Source organism: Leptonychotes weddellii, chromosome X (assembly GCF_054177405.1).
Source record: "Leptonychotes weddellii isolate Sample4059 chromosome X, ASM5417740v2, whole genome shotgun sequence".
NCBI classification, from domain to species: Eukaryota; Metazoa; Chordata; class Mammalia; order Carnivora; family Phocidae; genus Leptonychotes; species Leptonychotes weddellii.
The window spans coordinates 53,038,185-53,061,401 of record NC_138385.1 but is presented as its reverse complement, the minus strand read 5'-3'; the positions used below and the strand labels follow the sequence as shown (position 1 = coordinate 53,061,401).

Sequence of the window (23,217 nt, the reverse complement as noted above, 5' to 3'; positions counted from 1 at the left end):
GCTTGAAGGAGTTGCAACTTTCTTGTTCTAAAGTAAACTCTCTTCATATTTTGCCTCAAAATCCTATCTTGCCATGGGGATTCTAGTGAGACAGATAGACATGTGAGTTTTGGTGGAAGGAGATAGGGTGAAGAACAGAAAGGAAAGCTAGTATGCAGTTATCATTTGATTTTGCACAGACTTTGTCTCTAAAGTCCAAATTTCTCTGTACAAATGAAATAAAACTTGAGTACCATCATCTGCTCAAGGGACTTACCTTTGGTTTGTGCAAATAAGGTTTCTGTGGTGAGACACCAAATGAACTCAACTTCCTCTTTCAACAACATATTTTTCAGTTATCAGCAGGATCTGTGCCACCCAGAGTCAGGCTTTTTCACCCTCAGCTCCCTGCAAAGAAACAAGAGTGCTAATCCTGACAAAGCTCCAGGGTAAGTTACAGCCTAGTATCTGGGAATTGGTGGTTCCATGTGGGAAGATTGGTGGGGGCATGAAGATCCAGGATAGAGGAAGATGTGGGACCATTGTTCAAATTGAAAATGGTCCCTGGTTTCTCATTTCAGACTTCTTACAGCGGGATCAATGGTGATTGCCCTTGAGTCTAACTAGAGTACAACAAAGTCAGTTAATGCCATCAGTCCCCACCATTACTCAAGGTGCATGGATTATGTGACGCAGCTCACTCTTTTATGAGGGCTCTTTGTTTCTCCATCACCAGGGAAGAGAGCACAAAATGTTAAGAAAACTGTGTTTGTGAGACTCATTGGGACAAGTTGGCATATACAGCCAGAAAAAGAGTATTTGAATTTTTGCTCTCTATAATTTATCTGGTTTCATAATGAAGGAAAAGTTTGTGTATAAGCTTCTTGCTTTGGTAAGTTTAGTTTCCACATATACAGAGACAGTAAGTTCTTTGAGGATAGAAGGAATCAGATCATAGATTTTGGAGTTGAAAGAGCTCTTAGAGATTCAAATCCACCACAATACAGATGGGGAAACTGAGAGCCAGTGAAGCAAAGACACTTGATTTCAGACAAATGTAAAAGTAAAGACAAATGATTTAAGAGTGTTTTCAGAGGTGTTTCTTGATCTTTTATAAGTTGCTTTGTTGACCCAAGTTTAGCCCTACTGGATAGCAGAGCCCTTAAGAGGCACGTATCTTTCAAGTGATTTTTGTTCTTATTACTCTGAGTGCTAGCAACCTCTCTGGTTCTGAGCCAAGATGACTGAGTCAAAAGGAAACTTCTGTTGGGGAGTCCTTAAAGGTGGACTGTGCTATGCTTCTTGGTATCAAGATGATTCTTAGTGAAATAATAAGCTTTGTTGTAATTTTGGTGGAGAGTAGTCACAGTCCCAAAGATCCTGCCAGTGGGGAAATTTTTATTTTGATTGCTTAAATGGATGCAGGATGTCACTGTCATTTCTATTAATTGAGGAGTTTATCACTTAGTAATTGTGACACAGTAAAATTATTCACTGCTAAAATAGGTGGTATGCTGGTATACTGAGGTGGGAAATGGCCTGAACTGTACAAGAATCAGGTAATGCATTCAGGGTAATTGTCTTTGCACACAAAGGTTGAACACAGGTCCTTTTTTGTTAAAAGCAGTTCCTAATGAAGCTTACTTAACTGGGAAAGTCATTGAGTTCATTTTGTACAGATTGTTCAAACCCTGGCAGTGGTAGAGCATAAGACTAAAAAATGAGTGAGCATACTTCTGGGTGATTTGGGGCGGCTTTTCATGGCCAGTTGTGTTTGAGGTAGGTCAACTGATATCTTAATAGGCAGGGCAGTCTCTACACTTCAGCCACAGCTTGAGCAAAGAGGACAGAGCTGTCTGTTGTGAAACCACTCTAAGAGTTCCAATAGTCAGGACAATGACCGGTAGGTAGTCTGTGCTTTATTGTAAAACTTTTGGTCAAGAAGTCTACTTACATCCAGGCCAGAATATTTTGCAAGGAAATTTTTATCTAGCATTGGTTTCCATGTATCACAGACAGAGTAATGAAGCAGATGGATCAATAAACACAGAATCAAAAAGTTTTGGTCCTAGTTCAAGTTTTGCTAATGATTCACTGTGTGGCCTTTGGCAAGTTTTATTTTGGTAGGTCTCAATATTCTCACCTGTAATTAGGTGGGAGAGCTTAGAATTGATGGTCTTTACTTTCCTTCGTAACAACGCAATGACTTGACTCTAGGCTCCTAGGTACCTGAGAAGAGTTGTATATCATTAAGTGGTAAATAATAAGGCCATAGCATGAAAATCTAACTAGAGAAGACTTTCTGGAAATATAACCTAGATCATAAATGGAACCCAGTAAACTTTGTCAAGGGCCATTATATTTCTTACAGAATAATATTGTCATGAGAATTCAACTTTTAGACCACAGGCAAGTTTTTTTTGTAAGCAATTTCCTTTTTTTAATGAAAAATACAAACAACAAACAAGGGAAATAGCTCTGAAATCTGATTTCCACAATGACATTGTCACCTAATCACTATTTCTCAATCTTTCAAAACCAAAGTTCCCTTTGAGAAACCTAAAAATGTCACTACAAGGTTATCGTGGACTTGCTTCCCTAGGAACCAGACCCCAGACTCCTAGAAAAACCTACCCATTACATTGACATTTTCTGAGTACTATGTGTTCAACAGCTACAAAGATTTTATAGACCTGTACTTTCAACAGTTTGTATTATAGGAACAATGATTTTGATTCCCAAATATGTTTACTATAATAAGGAATATTCTTTTTTTCAGATGACTCACGCTTCCAAGCCTTCCACTTTAAGAATTATTATTTTAGTTCTGTTAGCCATAACCATACATTTTTGGGGATTTTCTAAACCCAGAAAAGTACAGGATCCAATAAAAAACCCGTAGAAATTACTTTCTGTACAAGTAGAGGGGAAATGAACTAACATTTATTTAATGTCACTGTGTACCAGACATGAAAATAGGTCATTTCTTGTACATTTTCCATTTAATCTTTACAGCAATCTATGTTGCAAGGACTATGATCTTACTTTTATAAATGAGGAAACTGAAGCCCAAAGATATGAAGAAGTTGTTTCAGGCTAGTCAGCTGATAACTTAAGATATAACCCCAGTTCTGCCCAAAGAAGCTGATTCTTTCCACCTCCAAAATACTTCCCCCACTGCAAAAATGGTATCTAATTAGGCTTCATTCCTAAATGATTAAAAATCTAATAAAGATGCATGCATGGAAGTTAAATTCAAACATTTAAGATTTTGTTTATGAATAGTCTAATTGCTTTAATTCATTTTTCAGGAGAAAATTTTTACTTCCTCTAATTTATAGAAAAAATGTCTTGTCTAGACTTACAGAATATATCCAAATCTTAGTGTTTCTTATATCAAGTGATTTAGAGTTGATTCTAATCAATTCAGCAAATAACAGAGTTCCAAATTCCAGTTGTTCTTTTTCGGCTGTGATTGTGATTGAATGAAGAGCACTAAGTCAGACTGGCTTAGGTAATACATGTGAGACTTTCATGGTTTAAAGAAGAAAAAGGTCAAGTAAGGCAAATCAAGTTAGGTTCCCAAATGACTTGTAAAGGTTGTCCCTTAGGGAATGGGAGGGCCCCCCTCAGAAACCTGTCTCTATTTGATTTTCCCTTCTCCTTCAAAGATGACAACCCCACATACTGGCCCTATTATCAAAGAAAATAAGAGACACAAATTTGATAAACATGTTCACTTAGTGTTATTAATGACTTAATGATGAGGGGTGAAAAGAGGGGAAGGACTGAGAGAGTGAAGATTTGTAGAGTTGTATAGGAAAAGAGCAGTCACCTTGATACCAGAAGCCTAGGTTTCACTCTCCTTACTGTGCCACTTGCAAAACTTCCTAAAGATCCTTGGTTTTGATGCAATCTTACCCTGACACCTGGTAGGCAATCATTTGCCATATATGCATAGATATAAAAGTGCTAGAACTAGAACTGAGAATAATAGCTTCATCTTTGATGAACAGTCTTATCCATAGAAATGCCACTTTAAAATAAATTTTTGTTTGTGGAAAACATTGTTTGTATAAGAAAAGTTTTAGCTTTCTCTGCTCATAAACAGCTTAATTACAATGGAAATCATAATAGCTGACTTTGAGAAAGTTAATCCTGCTGAGCCTCCATTTTCTGATCTGTAAAAGGAGTATAATAATAATTTCCTCAGAGCTCTTACAAGGATTAAACGTAACATATGAATAACACTTGGACAGTGACTGACAGGATGCATGTGGAAACTTCCTGGACTTAGCATTTCACTGAAACTTAGAAATCTGGTACAAATTCTGATGACATATGTAATTTCACATTTGTGAAATCTAGCATTTAGGTAGTTGGTTGGGAAGCAAAACTACCTTCAGTTAGATCTTACTGGTACCTCCTAAGTTTTTGGACTCAGCTCCACTGAGTTATATTTAAAGACCTGACATACCTTTATGTTCTGAGACAAAATTTAGTTATTTCTGTGAAGTTAATGTTTAATGACCATATTCCTACTTAAGCTTTTGGGGTTCCTGTTGGATTGTAAATAAAAATCTGGGGTGGCATGTTTTGGAATTCTTAGGTGTCCAGATTTATTAGACTCCAACCTTATTATCCTTGCTTTGACCATATATTCAGTAGCAGAGGAGACTATGACCATTGATGGTGAGAGTTGCTCATGAGATAGATATTAGAAGTAAAGCTAAGGCTCTACCTATATGTGCTTATTCTATGTATTCTTGTCTTTGCAAATGAATGTATATGAACTGAGCGCTTAGGGCATGCCTAACCCTCTGCTAAGTAAAGTGAAGAATATAAAAGTCTAAGATACAGAGTCCTCTGTCAGAGAGACTACATTGTTATGGTGTAGGCTATAAGTCCATATAAAAGTACCATATGTGTACAAAGAAGGAGACAGTCATAACAGAGTTTTCCAGTGCAAGGAAAAGATGAGAGTTGAGAGAGAACCCTGAGAAAAAGTAAAATATTGGCCTCTGAGATAGGATCCAGGAAGAAACTTCCCTTTAGGGATTGGCTCCTGTCATCAGATCCCTCTTTGAAGAGAAGAGGCATCTCCCATCATGGTCCTGGCCTTTGGTGTAAGAAGCATGTATTCTGGTCAGAGCACTGCACACTGGAGTGACCAAGAGGCATTTACTTTGATAAGGGTGATATTGGAGGCACTGGAAATTCTGCTCTTATCTTTATCTAGGTGGTTCACATCTACAGAGCTAAGGGCTGAAGTATATGCTGAGAATGTGGCATTTTCACAGGTTATAATTTTGCCTGGACTTTATTGTCAGTATGGTTTTGGTTAGCTGAGTTGATTATACAACAACAATGAGATTAGGTCCTTGGAATTAATCTCTCCATGAGCCAATTAAAATTGTTTTAATAGTGCTGTATGGTTAGCTTTGTTCTAGAGTTAGAGAAAAATAGATAATGAAATTTAGAGTATGACCTCTGATTTCACAACCCAATGTAGAAAGATCCATAAATAGTTAAACAATATGACTTTATGAGTCACAAAGCAGAGTATTTTTTTTCAGTTAAAGATATCTACTGAATGACTATGTGCCAGTCATTCTGCTAGATTCTAGAGATTTAAAAAGAGTGAGATGTGGTTTTTGCCTTCAAAGTGCTCATAGTTTAGTTAGAAATATGGACATAAATGGAAACATTTGATATAATGCAGTGAGTGTATTGTTAAAGCAATTCCTATGGTGACATGGTAGCCCCAGCTTGCATTTTTAATACATCATTTTGATAGCAGAGTAGTTAATAGATTTTAACAGGGCAATCCTCAAAGGAAATGGATCAGTTAGTGAGTGTTTCAATAATTCAGAAAGGGAAGAGAGAGTGTGACAGTGATGGAGGGAGAGAAAACATGATTGAGAGAGAAGGAGTCTAGGATTATTCTAAGAAGTCTGATAGATAGTGGTGGGTAAGTAAAAGGTCAGGGAATATGATGACTTTTGTTTCAGACATATTCATTTTGAGATGCCTAGACATATTAATATGTGAAATTTCAGCTGGATGCTGGACAAATAGGTTTAATATCTTAGGAGAGACCAGGCCTGGACATAGAGAAATGAAAGTCATCAGGATATGGGTGGTAACTGAAGCCATTAATGTAGGTGGTGTTACTCAGCATGAAGATGATGAATAAGAAGATGCAGAACTAGGGAAAACAAACATTTAATGGATGTGAAAAAATAAAAGAAACCATGAGAGAAACTCAGTATAAATGGACAAATAGTTAAGAGGAGAATTAAGAAATTCTTGTTTGAAAGCCAAAGGAAGAGAACTTTGCAAAAAGATGGAAGTGGGCAGATTGTGTCTGGGGCAACAAAGAAGCCCTGCATGATTTAGCAACATGAAGGTCACTTGTCACTTCGCTAAGCAGTCTCAGTGAGGTTGTGAGGGTATATACACCACCTTGAAGTGCATAAAGAAGAGAGTGAAGAAAAGGAAACAATCAGTGTAAACAACTATTTTGAGAAGTTTATTTAAGAAGAGAAAAAAGTAACAAAGAGATAGAGTAGGATGAATACACAAAAGAATTATTTTGGAGGTTGGTGAGACTTGATGAAAAAGATCCAACTGAGAATGGAGGAGAGCATGATGATCTAGAGTAAAAGGGAACAATTAATGAAAGAAGATCCTGAGAGAGATAAAATAAATTGAGAGCATGGGAATTCATCTTGAGCAACAGGAAAGGCAGCTGTGTTGGAAAGAAAGAAAGGTGTAGCTGTACTTAAGATTATATGAGTTGGGGGGAGACAGTAGATGAAATTGAGTTACTTCTCACCCAATAACCTCAATTTTCTCTGTGATTTGAGAAATTAAGACTTTCTGCTGAATAGTTGGTGGGAATGCAAATTGGGGCAGCCACTCTGGAAAATAATGTGGAGGTTTCTCAAAAAGTTATAAATAGAACTACCCTATGACCCAGCAATTGCACTACTATGTATTTGCCCAAAGAATACAAAAATACTAATTCAAAGTGATACATGCACCCAGGTGTTTATAGCAGCATTATCTATCATAGCCAAATTATGGAAACAGCACAAACATCCATTGACTCATGAATGGATAAAGAAGATGTGATATAGGTATATATACAATGGAATATTACTTAGCCATAAAAAAGAATGAAATCTTGCCATTTGCAATGACGTAGATGGAACTAGAGAATATAATGCTAAGCAAAATAAGTTAGTCATATAAAGACAAATACAATATGATTTCACTCATATGTAGAATTTAAGAAAGAAAACAAATGGAACAAGAGAGAGACAAATCAAGAAACAGACTCTTAACTATAGAGAACAAACTGATGGTTACTAGAATGGAGGTAGGTGGGGAGATGGGTAAAGTAGGTGATGGGGATTAAAGAGTGCACTTCGTGTGATGAGCACTGGGTGTTGTATGGAAGTGTTAAGTCACTATATTGTACACCTGAAATTAATATTATATTTTATGTTAACTAACTAGAATTTAAATAAAACCCCTAAAAAACACTCTTTGTTGAGAAAGGTGAGGGATGGGAGAATAGGAGAAAAGAAGCTTTAGTCAAGTTGTAAAGGTGCTGAATGGCCACCATGGAAATGGAAAAACATACTAATCAAGGATGTGCAAGGAGAGTCTGGAGCGAAAAAATCTTAGGCTGGAGATCATAAATTTCTAGTTTTGGCATTCCAAATAAACCCTAGTATTCTTAATAGGATCATTCAGCAGTTTGAATAGTAAAAAAGAAAATGGATTGTGGACTTGATCTGGGATTAAGGCGTTGCCAGTCTGGTACAGCAGAAGAATGGTGAACAAGGAAGTTGAGATTTCTTGTGTGAGAGTAGTTGGTTTGACCATTTAATGTAGGCTGAATAAGGGAGGAAGTAGGATAAGGGTGGGTGCTGGGTTGGACCATCAGAACTGGAGGGATTTAAATATTTGAAGTCTCTGGGAATGTATGATGCAGGCTAGTATGGTGAAACTTAGTAATTATAATGTTAGAGAGTCAAGAATTGATGATGCTTGGCAGAGAGTACAAACTTCAAAAGTCCTGTAATAAGGATAATCTGAAAGTGCTTTGGAAAAGTGCAAAACTGTGATATCTTTTTATAAATTTTCACACATTTTATAACTGAATGTATCTTTGACTCCTCAGTCAAATGGTATCTCAAACTGGCTAATTCCATACATGATTTTTCTTGTAATGTTATTATTCCTGCCATGCCAAATTCATTGCTGTTGTTGTTTTTACCTCAACTGTTGCACCAGTAGGGTAACCAACTGTAGTTTCCCTTGGACTTTCATAGTTTTAGCCCTGAAAATCCTGTTTCAGGAAACCCTCAGTCTTAAGCAAACAAAACTGATGGTCACTCTACAAACTCCCAGCTGATATGGACTTCCTGTCTTTCATGTCCCATCTTTCCAATCCATCTTCTACACTTCTGCCAGAGTGATTGTTTTAAACCATCAGTATGGTAATATGACATATCTTCCCAGAATCCTTCTATGACTCCTCCTAAAACCTTCCATGACTGGGTTGCATCTACCTTTTTAGTTTATTTTTCCTTTTACTACCTTCTCCCATTCTTACTTCTCATTCTACCTTTCCCACCATCTCACTCTGTTTTCCAGCTAGACTAGAACACCTATTATTGCTATCTATAAGTCCTTTATTAACTTCAGGATGTTTGAATGCTATCTATTCATTGCTGTCATTCTTCTCCCACCCTTTCTTCTCCAGTACCCTGCCCACCCAAACTGCTTGTTGAAAATGGATTTACCTTTAAGTTGAACTTCCAATCCTCCTCTTCTGTGCAGGATTCATTTCTACTCCCATAAAAACTTCTCTATTATCTCTTCATGGCAAGTTTCAAAAATCTATTATGGTTAGTTATTCTTATGTCTATCTCTCTTAAATGACTATAAACATTTTGAGGACAACAGTCATGCATTATTCTCCTCTGAAATTTCCCACCTTGCTCTACTATTCTTAGCAGTCAACATACTGGATACACCCATAGCAGAATTTTAATTTGCTGTATGAAATCATAATCCACTGAATGCCAGATGAATAGCATTGGTAATACTCAGTGCAGGCTTTCTTGAATAGATGAAACTTGACCAAAACTTTAGAGAGCTATTAGGATTTAAATTACATAGTGTATACTTCAGGAAAAGTAAGTTAATTTTATCTCTTCCTCAGTCACCATCTCTGTTTTTCTTTCCAACCCTGTCCCTACAGGGACCAATAAGAAAATTCAGATGGCTTGGAACAAGTACTATCTCTTCTGGCTTGAGGTGCTCTGTCTCTCAGAATTCAATAAAAGCTGCCTGACATTGTAAAAAGAGCATTAAGAGGTCTACAAGTCTGACTTCTGGTCTCAGTTCCATCATGTTCTTACTAGGTGACCTTGAACAAGGTATTTAATTGTTCATGAATAAATCTCTTTGTCAGTTAAACACTATGGTAGGGGTATTACTGGTATTGTCTCACTTACCTTACAGGGATGATGCTATGATAATATGAGGATTTCTTATCACTTATACCACTTACTACAGTTCTTGTCATGCACTGTTTATGATGTTGGAGATTTTAAAAATATTTCTCCCACCAGACCAGAAGCTTCTCAGGGACAGAGATTATGGCAGATAGTTCTGTATTTTCCACAGGACCTAGCACAGAGTTTATAAGATTATGTGTATTAAATATATGCTGATTAAGGCAGCCAGAGTCCTCAAAAAGCCATGGCAAAAAAACAAAACAAAACTAAATAGAGTTATTTTTCCTTTATGCTTACTTTTAATGTTTGGAGAGCTTTAGTGACTACAGATGAAGCCTTCTCACTCTCCTTTAAGTTCCTATTCATAGGCGGGTAAGAAGTTATTTGCTGATGAGATAAGGCAGTTTTGCCCTTTGCAGAATGGCAGCCAAGAAAAATAAAAGATTGAGATACTTTTAGAAGTAGACCACAAGGACTAGCTTCTTTCTGAGTTCCAGATAATAGTCTTAATGATACTCTGAGACCTTGGGTGGTGCTGGTTTCTACCCATAGAATATGTCTGACCACTTGGGCTTTCTAAATTATTTTGCATTTCTCTCAAGTTTCTACAGGTATGAATTTTCTGAGTTAAAAGGGTAGGTGCAAGGAACACTGATGATAATAACCCAAATCAGAAGACAACATCATAGGGAAATGGCAAGCAGCAGAAATGTATTAGTTAACATATCCAAGTTTGCATTTTTGCTTAATGCTTCCAAACGGGGACTTTAAACTACCGTCTACAGTCCAATCCAATTATGCGACTTTTCTGTGAGTGCTTCCTAAGTAGCTGGCTGTCCTGGCTATATGGTGATTAACATAACAGATCTTGTTATGGTACTAATGAAGCTAATGGCACAATGGGTGAAAAAGACAACAGACAAGTAAACATTTAAATTACAAATGTTGATGCTATGAAGGAAGGAACTGAAAGTTTGAGAGTATATAATGATGTACATGTTTACCTAGATAGTATTGGCAGTGAAGGTCTCTCTGACCTGCAAACTGAGATTAAAAGGAACCAGACATGTGAAGCCCTGGAGGGAGGTAATTCCAGACAGAGAATAAATGTACAGAGGCCTTCGTCAGGAAAAAACTTGGCTTGTTCTAGAAACTGAAAACATCTCAGTGTAGTTGAAACATAGAGAATGAGGAAGAGAATGGAATAAAGTGATGTTGAAGGGCACAGGAGACATATTAGCTACAGCCTTTAAGCTATGGTGAAAAGTTTGGCCTTCATACAATAGAAAGCCAGCAAAGGATTTTAGGGAAGAGAATGACATATTTCAAAGAAAGATTATTTGGGCCACAGTATAGAAAGTGTTAGAAGGGGTTAATAAGTGCCACAGCAAAGGTAAGGGAGTATGGAAACAAGGGTAGTTTCCAATTCTAATATACTATCTCTACACAAAGCAAGTTTTGTGATTGTTGCAACTTATTTAACCTCTTTTGGTCTCAGTTTCCTCATCAGTGATATGGAAATAATCATAGGGCTGCTATGAGGATTAATGAGATAATATATGAAGAGTGCTTTGCCTGTAAATAAATGGTAGCCCTCAATAAATGGTAGTGAAAATTAATGTTAGTGTTAGATACAGTATGGGGAATGGATTGCAGGGGTTAAGACTGGAGTGCAGGGAGTATGGTAAATCAATCTCTTTCAATAGTCAAGAGGAAAGGTGACAGTGGCCTAGATTAGGATGGCAACAGTGGAAGTATAGATGGATTGGAGAGATATTCAGGAGGGAGAATCACCTGGTTTCTGATTGGATATGGGGGAAATGTAGTGATAAGGGTTAGCGAAATTCTTACTTTCCAGCTTGAGTGTCGGAGGAAAGTCATGATACTTATTGAGAAGGGAGGCTCAGATTCAGGAATGAATCACCAATCTTACACATTTTTCTGAGACAGGAACCAAAGATATATCTAGATTTAAGGGGAGAAAAATTGGCAACATAGGTAGCACAAGCCAACTAGAAATAGTCAACAACAGAACTAGAGGCAGAGAGAAACAGAGACAGTGGCAGAAGCAGAGACAGAAGGAATGTACTTCAACCTTAACCCTTCCATTCACCATTTTTCTATTAGTGGCTTCTTAGGTTGTTCTCTTTTATTAAATTTCAGAAATGTCACAGATTGTCCACAGTAAGCTAAATATTTCCTGAGAGAGCTTATATTTCTGTGCTACCCAAACCAAATTCCCCCAGCTTCACCCTACCATGGGAATTTTACATTTAATTGTCACCAGATTTGGGGCAAAATCCTCCTATCTTCCCTTCAGTCTGGAAAAGAGATTTTGGAAAGCAGAGCATGCAAATCTCTAAGCTCACAATAAACTGTGAATTGCAGAGGCATAACCCCCCCCACCCGCCACACACACACACACACACACACACACACAGAAGGTGTGAACTTGATCTCTAGCTCGCTGTTCTGGCTTAATAAGTTTCTGTTATTTAACACAGAGCTGTGAATGGAACATCCCCCTTTAGTAAGTGAAACTTTCTACACCAGTGAAGCAGGAACAAATACCCATGTCTATAAAGTACAAAAGTAGGAGTGTGATTTGGGTGGGTGTGAGATGTTCTCAGTTCTTGGAACTGTAGTTTACTTGATGAATCTTCCCTTGGTTTCTCACAGTTTTTGCATGGATAATAGATAATAGTAGAAACATTGCCAATAATGAACTCAAAGTGGGTGTTGAGGAAGGATGGGTGTCATGTGTGGGGACAGGTGTTTAGTTATATTATAATAGCCTAACTAGAGTAATCCTAGTGTTATAAGATTATAAGGTCCCACTACGGGATTAGAAAGGTTCTTCTATAATGTGCCCTCCAGATGTCATAAGCCCCATTCTATTAAGTAGCCCCTCCTAAGCAGAGAGAAGAAAGTGGTGTAGTGGAAATTGCATAGGCTTTGGAGAAAAGAAGCCATAATAGTATATCCCATTTTTACTATTTTCTAGGTTTGTTACCCCAGAAAATTTACTGTATCTCTCTGAACCTCAGTTACTTCATCTGCACTACAAGAGTAATAATAGTACCTACCTCTGATGATAGCTATGAGAATGAAATTGGATAATGCATGTGAAAAATTTCATTGCAGATTCTGGGGTGCATTCTTGATAGTCACACCATGATAATTATTTTCTCTTTTCACCTGTGAACAACACTCCACCTTCTGTTCAAAGTCATACATACATAAGCAAGATGACTGCATGACTTTTTAGAACATGTCACAAGCCAAGTAGCAAGGATGAAATAGGGGAGGGAAAGTGAAAGTACTCTTTAGAATAATGGTAGCTCAGAATGTTGACTTTTTTGTATGTGATTTAATCATTTGGGGTTCTGTTTTTAATTCACATTTCTATTCCCTGGAATAGGACTTAAAATGCTATAAGAAGTCATTCTGCTACTGACGAGGAGAATCTAAAAGCAACCACTTCTTTGTTTTGTAAACTTACTTAAAACAAAACAGAAACAATTAAAACAACAAAAATGTTATTTCACCTAAGAAGCAACCTCACTACTGTATTCCACTTCTAGCCCTAAATGCAGTAAACATTCTTGCAATATGAACAGAAGCTATGCTTGTAAAATTTGTTTGGGGGAGGAAAACAAATGAAGAGAAGGGTGTTTATAAGGATTAGGCACTTTATAATCCCATTTGAAGTCCCAGATCTTCTGTTTAGTATCTTTTTGGCCTTAATAAACCTCTTTTGGTCTTACTTCTACATGTATTATGTGAAGGTTGACTTAAATGATTTCTTAAAGGTATTTTTCAGTCTAAAATTCTACAAGAGTTTTAAACTAAAATAATGAAGTCGTTGCTCTCTTATTATTTGCAGGCAGCCTGTGTAAATCCATGACCAGACTTTGAGAAACCCTAAAGATTACTTTATTTTACCCATGTTCTATATATATTACATAATAAAAACCACACTAAAGCATAAAATAAAATTAAGGACATTCATATTTTTCTTATGATGATGACTATTTTAATGAAAAAAGCATTAAGCTTTAAATTGTTTCCAAAAAATGATTTTTTGGTCTATTTTACTGGTTCCCTAATCAATGTTTACTGTGACCGTTGGATCATCTGCCATGTCCATGATGTCACACCAGTACAGAATTCTTAGGGAGAAAATTAGTCTCTTCCCTTTCAGATCACGAAGGGGAATTCCTAGTTCAGATTCTGATTTCATGTATTAATGATGTTTTTCATGTAAATTGGAATAAGACCTAAGCCAGAGAGAGAGAGAGAGACCACGTGTATGAGAACCACTTACGCTATTGTGATAGAATGATAAGAAGTTAGTGCTCCCAAGTCCTGAAACTCAGCCAGTATACTGGCAATGTGGGCTAAAGATGCAAGGCCATTTTCCAAGTGCTGTAGGAAGGAAGGTAGGAAGTCAGAACCCAAAGGAGAAGAAAGGGGATGTAAAAGGTAAGGCTTGATTTCTATCATTGCAATTGTAAATGAGCAGGGCTTGGGGCAAGAAAAATTTGGATGCAAAAAGAACAGACTGAAATGCCATACCCTTTTTGTTGTGGTAAGAACAATAAACTAAATATTTCAGGACATCCTTGCCTACAAGACACAACTTAGACAATTTGGGAGGGCAGTTTGGAGACAATTCCATGGTTTCCTGATTCATTAGGTGACCTTGGATCAGTAGTATATATTCCTTGAGCATCTGCTTCTTCATCTGAAAACAGGTCTTTTCTAATTCTAATACTCTGTTTCTTTAAGTATAAAAAGGAATCTGTGTGTTGGCTATAGAACTGGTTAGTCATTATACTCTTTTTCTTTGATTAAGCAGGGATTATAACTCTACGGCTTACCTTGATGAGTATACTGAAATATTCAAGATGGTTAGCAACGGTACCAGCAATGCTGAGACTGACTGCAATGCTACTGATGTGACATTTCAGAACTCCCTCTATGCAGCCACCTACATCCTCATATTCATCCCTGGTCTTCTGGCCAACAGTGCAGCCTTGTGGGTTCTGTGCCGCTTTATCAGCAAGAAAAATAAAGCCATCATTTTCATGATCAACCTCTCTGTGGCTGACCTTGCTCACGTGCTGTCATTACCCCTCCGGATTTACTATTACATCAGCCACCACTGGCCTTTCCAGAAGGCCCTTTGCCTGCTGTGCTTCTACCTGAAGTATCTCAACATGTATGCCAGCATTTGTTTCCTGACGTGCATCAGCCTACAGAGATGTTTCTTTCTCCTCAAGCCCTTTAGGGCCAGAGACTGGAAGCGTAGGTATGATGTGGGCATCAGTGCTGCCATCTGGATCATCGTGGGAACTGCCTGCTTGCCATTTCCCTTTCTGAGAAGCACCTACTTAGCCAACAACACTGAGTCCTGTTTTGCTGATCTTGGTTATAAGAAAATGAATGCAGTGGCTTTGGTTGGAATGATTACAGTTGCTGAGCTGGCAGGATTTGTGGTCCCAGTAGTAATCATCGCATGGTGTACTTGGAAAACTACTATATCCTTGAGACAGCCACCAATGGCTTTCCAAGGAATCAGTGAGCGGCAGAAAGCACTGCGGATGGTTTTTATGTGTGCTGCAGTCTTTTTCATCTGCTTCACTCCTTATCATATCAACTTCATTTTTTACACTATGGTGAAGGAAACCATCATTAGTAGTTGTCCCATTGTCCAAAGCACACTGTATTTCCACCCTTTTTGTCTATGCCTTGCAAGTCTCTGCTGTCTTTTGGATCCAATTCTCTATTATTTCATGGCCTCAGAGTTTCGTGACCAACTATCTCGCCATGGAAGCTCTGTGACCCGTTCCCGCCTTATGAGCAGGGAGAGTGGTTCATCAATGATTAGCTAAAAATAAAATAACTCTTCAATTATGACTTTAACTATGTTTCCTAGCTTTTCCCAAAGACCAGAATGACCAGCCAGACAATTGGTTTAATGGAAGTTTTGGAACAATGGAAATCTTGTGTGATAGTTGTGGTCACAGGGATGTAATGGGGGTGACAGTGTATAAGAAATGTGGGAGAGGTAGGGAAGATAGAATTTGCCTGTTTCCTCTTTGAAATTCAGGATACTTTCTTAAGAAACTTAGCTCAAGTTTTGACAGATGTTTTCAAGCAAATGAAAATTGGATTATTTTATCTTAAAAATTTCTTTAGAAAATATATTGTTAATATGATACAATAAATACATGAATCTTTTTCCAAACTTTAAATGCAAATCTCTTTTATATGAAGACTTTTACTTGTGAATGAGAATAAAATTCTTCAGTCTTTCTAAGAGATAAATGCACAGGCAAGGGGGAGTGACGATTGAAGTAATGTGTGCATAAATTTCAGGGCCACAAACCTATTACTGAATAAAGGGCATGGGAATTTGTTCATTCACCGAAAATGTATTGAATGCCTATTGTATATTGGGTTATCAGTTTCTTGGGTACTTTCACAATATAGCAAGCATCTCATCTGGCCCTTCTAACAAACTTGTGGAAGTTTCCAATACAAATGATAAGTAGAACCTCAGAGAGGGGAAGTAACTTGCCTCAGGATAAACAGTGGTAATCTAAAATTTGTCCTGTATACACCACATATGCTTAAGTTATTCCCTCTATTTGTGTTGTTACTTTTACTAAGTCAATATTAAACTTGACTTAAGTAGTGAAGACACAGACCAAAGCTAAGCTGCATGAGACCAAGACCATTTCTACACAATTTGCTTGAGATTATCTGAAAAGTCTGGGTTATGGGATTGGCAGATCAGGCTTCCAGCTACAAAGCATCAAATGATAAATAGATAGATTTTACTAATACTGTCCCAATCTACAGTTTAATGATTAGAGATATAGGAAACCCAAATAGTTCATTATTCCCTACCAAAGATATTTTAGAAAACCCATAAATAGATGAAATAAATAAAGAAAGAAACTGACAGATGTAGAAGTTCTTTATATATTTTGGATATTAACCCCTTATTGGATATATCATTGCAAATATCTTCTCCCATTCAGTAGGCTGCTTTTTTGTTTTGTTGATGGTTTCCTTCACTGTGCAAAATCTTTTTTATTTTGATAGTCCCAAGAGGCTATTTTTGTTTTTGTTTATCTTGACTTAATTGACATATTTAATGTTGCTGGGGGGGCGGCAAAAAATCTGAGAGATGAACATTTTGTGAAATTTAGATTTTTTTTGGAGCTTGCCCAACTTCTTTCTTTTAAAATATTACTATACATCACTGAATAAATTTGTGTTTATTAAGAAAGTTCTGTCAGTAGAGCACACAGATATTCATTAGAAACAAAAAACATTATCACATCATAAATGAATGGGAGGAAAAGCATTTGTCCTCCTTCTGGCAATCTCTTTATCTTCATTTTTCTAGTGGTTATATCTATTATTTCAGAGCCATTATGGAGGATTTGAATATAAGCAATCCTCAGCTTCTCAGTTTGGCATTTATGAAACTCAATACATCACTTACATCACTTATGTCTGAAATTTAAATAGCACAAGCACTTTGCATGCCAGAAGAAGAAGGGAAGTGGATGTCTTCAGTATATCCATTTGAACAGACTGGCTGAGGTGAAGGAAGGAGGGAAAACTAAAACAGAGAAATTAAAAGAAGAACAAGGTTTCTAGGGAGGAAGAGAGTTCTGTAATTATAAATTAATGCAACTGATTTTTTTGTGCTTTATTAACCTACCTCTGAAAGCACTGCTTAAAGAAGATTTCCAGATATGTTTGGAGTTAATGGAAGCATTATCAGAATGACTGTCTAGACGGCCCCACTCTAAGAATATAATTTTGAAAGAAAACTATTTGGAAGTACACATCCTGCTGTTTGCAGAGAAAAGGTATTTCAGTTCTAAATACTCACACTTACTTTGAAGTTGCTGCCTAGAGATAGAGCTTTGAACACAGGATTTGTAGATAAGTGGGCTAATTAATATATGTACTTTTCATTTGGCCATCATTAAAGTGGAATCTTTGGGCTTTTTTGACATATGAATTCCTATTGTAATAAGAGAGAAAAATATAACATCAAAGCAAGTAATGGCTGGTTCTTGAATTTTAAAGGCTGGGATGCCTTATACAATGCTGACATAAAGATGACAGTGTTTGATTTTATGAGATAACAGCTCAGTAAATCAGTGAAATTGCTTTAAGTTATTACAACGAACAATTTTAACATTTATCTGTATGCTTATTACAGAGACATGATGCAAGACAAATAAGACAGGAAAATATATCCCCTTGAATCAGCTTTTCTAAAAAGTCACCAAAAAAATCTATATATTTGCCTCCATATCTCTGCAAGATGCTTGTCAAAATTCACTTAGATACCATTCAGAATCTTATAATACTGATAAAAGACTCCTTAACCTGATAGTTTCAGTAAAAGGAAGGAAGAAGTTTTGAGAGATAAAATAACTTTGTACAATAATCTATATGACCTTAAATGCAGTTTATGCATGATTGGTTATGCTGTTCACTTTTAGAAAGTTTTAAATATGAGCAGAGTACAGATATAACACTTATCATGGATTAAATAAATTATTCTTATGTAGCATGTGGTCATTTTATAAAAATATTAAGCATAATACTCTTATTTGAAAATTTAACTTCCCTACAATAAAATTGCTACTGTAAGTAAATTATTTTTCCTTACATTCTTTTGCACATTTTATAGGACTATAACCCAACATAAAAGTAAAGTTAGTGCTTATGAATATAAACTTAAAACTGCTTTCCACTTTTAAGTAATAAGTATTTAAGTGTCATATTAACTCTGACCAAATACTAAGACTTTAGGTGCATTACAAATTCAATATGTAATTACAAGTAAAAGTATGCTATTATCCTCTAAGTCTCTGAAAGAGTTAATTAATCTCCCAGGGTTCAAAATTTACCACACATGAATAATTAAGGTATTTTGAGAATTTTCAATGTACGGAATTGATAACGTGGAAAGGGAACAACTGGTTTACAGAAGCTGAATTCCAAATCGGCTACTATGGGGAAAGGAAGTAGCAAAATTGCAGTAGCTGTTATTATAGGCTAGCAGATTTCCTGATCTTTTGGAGTTGGGGGTAGATTTCCATGACCTGAGAATTTCCATCTGAATTGGGTCTTACATGATGGCAATGTTTTCAAGTTGTTGCCAAAGAGGAAGAGTAAACATTCTTATTGGAAACCCTCTTGCGCCAAAGGTAAAAAGGGAAATAAAGCTGGGAGGTGACTAATACTGAATACTATAGTTTGGCTAGAAATATACAGGGGAGTAGGAAGTAATGAGGTGGTAAATTTTACAGATTTGGTTCCAGTTCAAAGTGGCAACATTGAAAGACCCTGAATTCACCTCCTCCCAAGGACATATCAAATCTAGAGCTATATAGAGAATAATTTTCTATGGGGAAAACAAAAACAAAAATAAAAACTAAACACTGGCAGAGTGACCCCTTTACATTTGAAAATGTAGGGAAACCACATCAAAGTGGTAAGGAAAGCTGAGATGCAATCTCACCATAAACTCTTACCCTGGCTCAGTGATCCACAATTGAGGTGGGGAGGGATTCAAAAATCTGGAGCTTCAACTTGAGGAGCAAAGTGTTTATACCCCATATTGGGCAACCCAATTTTTAAGACTGATACGTGAGAGACAAGCCTCAAAAACATCTGGCTTTGAAGGTCAACAAGCCTCAACCCCATGAGACCCTCGGGGCTGTGGCAAACTGAGAAACAGCTCTTAAAGGCCTCCTTTGCACAGTCACCCATTTTAGGGCTCAGTACAAAGCAGCCCCTTGAAAAGTGTCTAGACTTTATGTGAAACAGATTAATTTGCGAATTTTAGAACATTGGTCTGAGGGTCAGGTATCTGCTGAAATATTCTTAATACTTTTTAGGGACCGAGGCAAGAAGACAATATCCTCCTGCTCTCCCTCAGGCCTACTAAAGTCAGCGGGCACCATCTTTTTTTTATTTTTTTATTCTTACTTTCCTTATTTTCCTTTCCCTTGTTACTTTTTAGGTTTCTGTTTTTTCCTTTTTTTTTTTTTTCTTTTTACAGCAGTTTCTACCTTTGTACTCCTTCTTTACTTCACTGCAGCCAGTGGAAACAATTTTTGCTCTTTCCCTCTGTCACATTCCAGAGCACTAGTATCTTCTGGAAGAAAGCTTCCACACATATCTGGTGCCCAAATTTTTACATTTGGTGACCTGACTTTTGTGGCTGTTGCCTAAGGGATGTCTCTTGATCACCTGACTCTGGAGACCTAGCAGGCTTGCAATTTTAAGTCCCATGGGATTGTAATAATTGAAGAGACAGTTTGTGGTATATTACCACTACCAGGATACTGCACAGATTATCAGGTTGAAATACACACTTAGTCTTTCTGAGAAAGAGAACTACTTGGGTGTGATCTTTATACTCCCTTGCCTTGCTGCAGCTCATTGGTATCTTACATAAAGGAGTTTATACCATTTCTGGTGCCATGATTTTTGTGGCTGCTGCCAGAGGACACCTCTACATTGCCTGGCTCTGGTGGCTAGCAGGGCTTACACTCACTAGTCCGACAGAACTGTATCCAATGGAGGAAGCATTCTTTAACAGCTACCACTCTGAAGGCACAGCAAGGGACAACAGACCCAAGACCTCACTCTTTCTGTGAAAGTGGTTTAATTAGCTTATCATAGCTGCAGCCTGAACATTAAGTTTCTAATTAAGCATATATCTAAGGCCTGAGTGTAAACCTTTCTTGAGACCTTAGAGGGTGGCACTATTTTCATGTTCTTCCTTTGCCAGGCTTCAGAGTGCCAACATCTCTGAGGTAGTGTATATAAGTATCTGGTGCCCCAGTTTTTATGTATGGTGCCCTGGTTTTTGCAGCTGCCACCGGGAGATAACCCTTGAATACCTGGCTCTGGTGGCCAGGGAATCTTATGTTTCTGGGCCCCACAGGTCTGTAACAATCAGAAAAATAGTTCTTGGAAGGCTACTACCCCCAAGGCACTGCACAAGCAGCAGACTGAAATACACACCCAGCTATTCTGTTAAAGAGGCCTACTTGCTTGTCCTGGAACTTCAGTCTTAGGGGCAGGTTTAAGGTTTGGCACACATCTAGGAGCTATAAAGTTGCTCTCAGGAAACATAACCTGGGGCACACTACCATTGTGCTGTCCCTCTACCTCACTATATCTCATTGGTGTCTTCCAGAATAAAGCCCATATGCTTATGTGGAGGCCCAAGTTTTGTGACTGCTGCTCAGGGAAGAACTCTAGTTTGGCTCTAGTGTCCAGTGGGGGCTCACACTTGTAGTCTTACAGGACTGTATATATTTGCATTCTTTAAAAGCTGTTGTCTGAGGGTCTGGTTTCTAATCAGACTGAAGCTAGATGGTGATTGAGATCCTTCCCTTTGGGACACTGACATCTTGGCACACCCTCAACTACTAGGAGCTATTAAAAATAAAATAGGCTGCCTGGACAATCACAAAGGTTTGAGACACAACCAAGAGCTAGGGCAGGGTTGAACAATAGGGTTCATTTCCTATATGAGGCTAACCCTTCATGACAGGGAGAGGTGGCTGTTTCATCTAATGCATAGACCAAAACAGAGTGTAAAGGAAAATGAAAAAAGAGGAACATGTTCCAAATGAAAGAAAAAGATAAAACCTCAGGAAAAAAAAAAAAACTTAATGAAACAGAGATAAGTAATTTACTTGATAAAGAGTTCAAAGTAATGTTTGTAAAGATGCTCACTAGGGTGCCTGGGTGGCTCAGTTGGTTAAGCATCCAACTTTTGATTTTAGCTCAGGTCACAATCTCAGAGTTGTGAGATCAAGCCCTGCATTGGGCTTTATGCTCAGCACAAAGTCTGCTTGAGATTCTCTCTCTCCCTCCCTCTGTCCCTCCCCTTGCTCTCTCTCTTTGTCTCTCTCAAATAAATGCATAAAATCTTTTATAAAATGATGTTGACTGAACTCAGGAGAAAAATAAATAAAGTGAGAATTTCAACAAGGAGATAAGAAAGTGCCAAACAGAAGTCACAGAGCTAAAGAATATATTGATTGGACTCAGAAATACATTAGAGGGAATCAACAGCAGACTAGATGAAGCAAGAAAGGATCAGTGAACTCAAAGACAAGGAAGAGAAGCTCACCCAATCAGAGCAGCAAAAAAGAAAAAATGTGAATAGCTTAAGGAATTTATGGGAAAGCCTCAAACAGACTAACATTCACATTGTAGGAGTCCCAGAAGGAGAAGAAAGAAAGAGACAGAAAATTTATTTCAAGAAATAATGGCTGAAAACTTCCTTAACCTGAGGAAGGAAACATACAGATACAGAATGTCCAGAGAGTTCCAAATAACATGAACCCACACCAAGACACATTACAATTTAAAATGTCAATTTTTTTTTTCTTTTTTGATGTTTCTTTTTTTTTATCATGTTATGTTAGTCACCATACAGTACATCATTAGTTTTTGATGTGTTCTATGATTCATTGTTTTCATATAACACCCAGTGCTCCGTGCAATACATGCCCTCCTTAATACCCATCACCAGGCTAACCCATCCCCCCACCCCCCTCCCCTCTAACACCCTCAGTTTGTTTCCTGGAGTCCATAGTCTCTCATGGTTCGTCTCCCCCTCTGATTTCCCCCCTTTCCCTTCCTTCTCCTAATGTCCTCCATGTTATTCCTTATGTTCCAGAAATAAGTGAACCATATGATAATTGATTTTCTCTGCTTGATTTATTTACTTAGCATAATCTCCTCCAGTCCCATCCATGTTGATGCAAAAGTTGGGTATTCATCCTTTCTGATGGCTGAGTAATATTCCATTGTATATATAGATCACATCTTCTTTATCCATTCATCTGTTGAAGGGCATCTCAGCTCTTTCCACAGTTTGGCTATTGCAGACATTGCTGCTATGAACATTGGGGTGCATATGGCCCTTCTTTTCACTACATCTGTACCTTTGGGGTAAATGCCCAGGAGTGCAATTCCTGGGTAGCTCTACTTTTAACTTTTTGAGGAACCTCCACACTGTTTTCCAAAGTGGCTGCACTAGCTTGCATTCCCACCAACAGTGTAAGAGGGTTCCCCTTTCCCCACAACCTCTCCAACATTTGTTGTTTCTTGCCCTGTCCATTTTTGCCATTCTAACTGGTGTAAGGTTGTATCTCAATGTGGCTTTGATTTGAATTTCCCTGATAGCTAATGATGATGAACATTTTTTCATGTGTCTGTTGGCCATTTGTATGTCTTCTTTGGAGAAATGTCTGTTCATGTCTTCTGCCCATTTTTTGACTTGATTATTTGTTTTTTGGGTGTTGAGTTTGAGAAGTTCTTTCTTTTTTTTTAAATTTTATTATGTTATGTTAGTCACCATACAATACATCATTGGTTTTTGATGTGGTGATCCATGATCCATTGTTTTTGTATAACACCTAGTGCTCCATGCAGTACGTGCCCTCCTTAATACCCATCACTAGGCTAAACAATCCCCCCTCTCGCCTCCCCTCTAAAACCCTGTTTGTTTCTCAGAGTCCATAGTCTCTCATGGTTCATCTCTCCCTCCATTGCCCCACCCCATTTTTCCCTTCCTTCTCCTAATGTCCTCCATGCTATTCCTTATGTTCCACAAATAAGTGAA

At 37.5% G+C, this 23,217-nt stretch overlaps 2 protein-coding genes across 2 annotated transcripts in view; both read left to right on the top strand.

Annotated features, from left to right (window-relative positions):
- Nucleotides 1–319: 319 nt before the first annotated feature.
- Nucleotides 320–16,699, top strand: P2RY10 (P2Y receptor family member 10). Its single transcript, XM_081808618.1, has 2 exons — nucleotides 320–428; nucleotides 14,377–16,699. Exon 2 carries the CDS (start codon nucleotides 14,429–14,431, stop codon nucleotides 15,413–15,415), a length of 987 nt encoding a protein of 328 aa, XP_081664744.1. The 5' UTR covers nucleotides 320–428; nucleotides 14,377–14,428; the 3' UTR covers nucleotides 15,416–16,699.
- Nucleotides 367–23,217, top strand: part of LOC102740026 (putative P2Y purinoceptor 10) — a 63,639-nt gene continuing 40,788 nt past the window's right edge. Inside the window, exon 1 of the mRNA XM_006726924.3 lies at nucleotides 367–428. The gene's annotated coding sequence lies outside the window, so the exon portion shown is untranslated. The remainder of the gene's footprint in view (nucleotides 429–23,217) is intronic.

What these genes read in the sequence shown, in the direction of transcription:
- P2RY10 (XM_081808618.1), top strand. Translation starts at nt 14,429, where the DNA reads ATGGTTAGCAACGGTACCAGCAATGCTGAGACTGACTGCAATGCTACT.